The 3,422-nt window shown below is 36.0% G+C and overlaps 1 protein-coding gene across 1 annotated transcript; it reads left to right on the top strand.

The window, feature by feature from the left end:
* Nucleotides 1–524: 524 nt before the first annotated feature.
* Nucleotides 525–2,957, top strand: LOC120158576 (malate dehydrogenase, chloroplastic-like). The gene is made up of 2 exons (XM_039169403.1): nt 525–705; nt 1,600–2,957. The coding sequence occupies exon 2, from the start codon at nt 1,637–1,639 to the stop codon at nt 2,888–2,890; it is 1,254 nt and encodes a 417-aa protein (XP_039025334.1). The 5' UTR covers nt 525–705; nt 1,600–1,636; the 3' UTR covers nt 2,891–2,957.
* The last annotated feature ends 465 nt before the right edge of the window (nt 2,958–3,422 follow it).

Below are 3,422 nucleotides of genomic sequence, written 5' to 3'. Positions count from 1 at the left end.
ATATGCAGCTTAGTTCCATTTGGGGTATAGGATAATCATTCTTTTGTTGTAAATAGCTTGACTTGATCCTTGTTTGGGATGCTTTGTTTTGTAATCTTCTTTATCCAAAAAAAATTGTCATTTTGGTGCTTATTGCCACATCATAACACCTTTAAAAAATTAATGGCTAAGTGACAAAAAATGATCAATGTCTAAAATTTAGTGATCAAATTGAAAAATTTAAAAGGATTATGAGTGAAATTAGAGAGAAAATAAAATTTAATGAGTAAGCGTATAATTTACCAAAAAATAATATATTTTTATTGAGTAAAAAGAACCCACTTGCGTTCAAAAAAAAGGTAGGAAAAAGATTCTTCAAAAAAAAAAAAAAAAAAAAAAAAAGGTAGGAAAAAGACAAGCAAATCTTAACCATAGAAAGCAAATTCAACCATCGGCCACGATTTCTTCTTGGCAAGCCAACAAAACGTCAGAAATCTAAAGGAAATCAATCGCTATTTTGGTAGATTCTTACCAGGTAGTGGCGGTGTATTCGGTAATAGAAAAATAATTGAAAACTCTAGCAAAAGGAGTAGGTGAAGTCGAAATTTTTGGTGTTTTATTCAAAGTTCATTGGGGTTTCCTATAAATACCAATAGCCAAAAAGGAAAGCCCATTTTTCTTATACATCACTTTGCTTCCCCTACTATTTCCTTTTAGATCTCAAAGGTTCGTTTCTTTTTCAACATTTTTTTATCTTCATTTCGTGTTGTAATTCATGAATTCTAAGCTATGGTTTTTGTCCATTTTTGCAAATACAGTTTGGGTTTTTGTTTATTAATCTGAGCATTAACTGGGTGCGATGTTGTTTAGATCTATGCTATCGGTTTTTTCATTTCTTTTATAAAGCTTGGAATTTGGAAAACCTAGGTTTCTTTGTTTCTCTTCCTTGTTCTGTTATGATTTTTTTATCATAATATATGCCTTGAGTCATCTCATGAAAATGAAATGTTGGAGACTGTTGATTTCTTTTTCTTTCTGTTGCCCGATTAAATTCTCTGGGAGCAAAGATGAACTTTTGTTTGTTTCGAATGATGTTGTAAAAGAGGAACCTCAATATTGAATTTTCTGGATTCACAAACATTCTAGATTTGTGGATTATGGCTAAGGGATATTCCATCCTTTTCACATGATTGTTTATTTCAAGTTTGTGAAACTAATGTTAGGACTGTGATTAATGGAAATAATTTATGGTAACTCGCACCTAGTTATATGGAACTTGTTTCGAAGTTTTATGTGGTAACAAGGCTGATATGTATTGATTTGTAATTCTTTGTCGACTAGAAATGGGATATCGTATTTTTCTAATCAGTCCCTAGGATTTAATCTTGTCTGACTTCGAGTTTGTGTAAGGTGAGGATGGCTTATTTTGCTTTGAAATGGAAGTGTATACAAAATTGGTACGTTTGGTTGAATGGTAGAGGACCTTGCTATTGTTTTCAGGCTATGATTCGAAGGCATAATAGCTCTATCTGTGTGTTCACTACTGAAAATAGGAAATGCATTTTTGGTTTGGTGTGTAATGCAGCTTGTTGACTATTTGCTTGATATTTGGTTTCATAGTAAGTTGGTGTGACGCATTTCCTCTCTATAGCGTGAGATGGCAACATCAGTAGCTACATTCTCGATTGGGTCGACTGTTTCCTATAGGAGCTGGTGGAATCCACTTCCGCAAACAAAATCTTCTGCTGTAAGGCTCATCTCACAAAATTCACTTGCATGCTTCAGTGGCCTCAAGGCGGCAACATCCATGAACTGTGATTCAGTATCCTCCTTCCTTGGCAAAGAAAGCAGTGCAGCTCTTAGAGGCTCATTTGCACCGAAAGCTGAAAAACCAAACCAGATGTCTCACTATGGCTTACGGGTTCAAGCATCTTACAAAGTGGCGATACTTGGAGCTGCTGGAGGGATAGGTCAGCCTCTGGCACTTCTAATCAAGATGTCCCCACTAGTTTCGGCCCTGAACCTCTATGATATAGCAAATGTCAAGGGAGTCGCTGCCGATCTCAGTCACTGCAATACTCCTTCACAAGTTCTGGATTTCACTGGTGCTTTGGAGTTGGGAAATTGTTTAAAAGGTGTGGATGTGGTGGTTATACCTGCTGGTGTTCCTAGAATGCCCGATATGACTCGAGATGACCTCTTCAATATCAATGCCAACATTGTTAAGACTTTGGTTGAGGCCGTTGCCGATAATTGTCCCGATGCCTTCATCCATATTATTAGCAATCCAGTTAACTCCACGGTACCAATTGCTGCTGAAGTTCTGAAGCAAAAGGGCGTTTATGATCCAAAGAAGCTCTTTGGTGTTACCACATTGGATGTTGTGAGAGCCAACACATTTGTGGCTCAGAAGAAAAACCTTAAGCTCATTGATGTCGATGTTCCTGTTATAGGCGGACATGCTGGTATAACCATTTTACCCCTGCTGTCAAAGACGAAACCTTCTGTTAGCTTTACAGATGAAGAAATTGAGGAATTAACTGTCAGGATTCAAAATGCCGGGACAGAGGTTGTAGAAGCAAAGGCAGGTGCAGGGTCGGCCACGCTGTCCATGGCTTATGCCGCTGCAAGATTCGTTGAATCATCCCTTCGTGCTCTAGATGGAGATGGGGATGTCTACGAGTGCTCTTATGCGCAATCAGATATGACTGATCTTCCATTCTTTGCATCTCGGATCAAGCTGGGAATAAAAGGGATTGAAGCACAGATTCCATCTGACCTTCAAGGTTTATCGGAGTACGAAGAGAAGGCCTTGGAAGCTCTTAAGCCTGAATTGAAGGCTAGCATTGAGAAGGGAATTGCATTTGTGCAGAAGCAACCAGTTGCTTCATTGAACGCAAAAACCTTTTGAAGCTCTAAAACCATTATTGAAACCATGCTTTAAGAGAGATAAACCCTGCATAAGAACCTTCGGTTTTGTAGGATAAAGTTTTTCAAGTTTCTTTTTCATTTTGACGATCTCTGAGTAAGAAATTGAAAGGGTATTTTGATGGTTACAGATGAGAAGATGATCATTTCTGAATCAGAATTTGTAGTACTTTTTGACAGTTTTGAAATGACATGGATGGTGATTTCCATTAATTTTTATTACTGTGTCAAAAGAGTTTTGAAATGCACCGAGGGCGACGTGATCAAATCTAAGATTTTTAAAATTAATAATATTTCATTTAATTATTTAGTTTAGTAAAAAAAAAAGTAAGTGTTTAAATTATACATATTTTTCTATCTAGGTGTTTAATTTTTTTCTGTCAATTTAAGTATCTAACGCTTCCAATATTATTATTTGTGTCTCAATTGTAACATACGATAAAAAAAATTATAAATCACTCAAAATGTATATAATGGTTTTATAAAACTTTAAAAAATTTACTTTCTTAAAAAAA

The sequence above is a fragment of the Hibiscus syriacus genome, unplaced genomic scaffold (genome assembly GCF_006381635.1).
Source record: "Hibiscus syriacus cultivar Baekdansim isolate YM2019G1 unplaced genomic scaffold, ASM638163v2 tig00111330_pilon, whole genome shotgun sequence".
NCBI lineage: Eukaryota > Viridiplantae > Streptophyta > Magnoliopsida > Malvales > Malvaceae > Hibiscus > Hibiscus syriacus.
Note: the sequence above shows the minus strand (reverse complement) of the source record. Positions and strands in the feature narration are given on the sequence as shown.

Bases quoted from the DNA above. Each gene is read 5' to 3' on its own strand.
- LOC120158576 (XM_039169403.1), top strand. From the start codon at position 1,637: ATGGCAACATCAGTAGCTACATTCTCGATTGGGTCGACTGTTTCCTAT.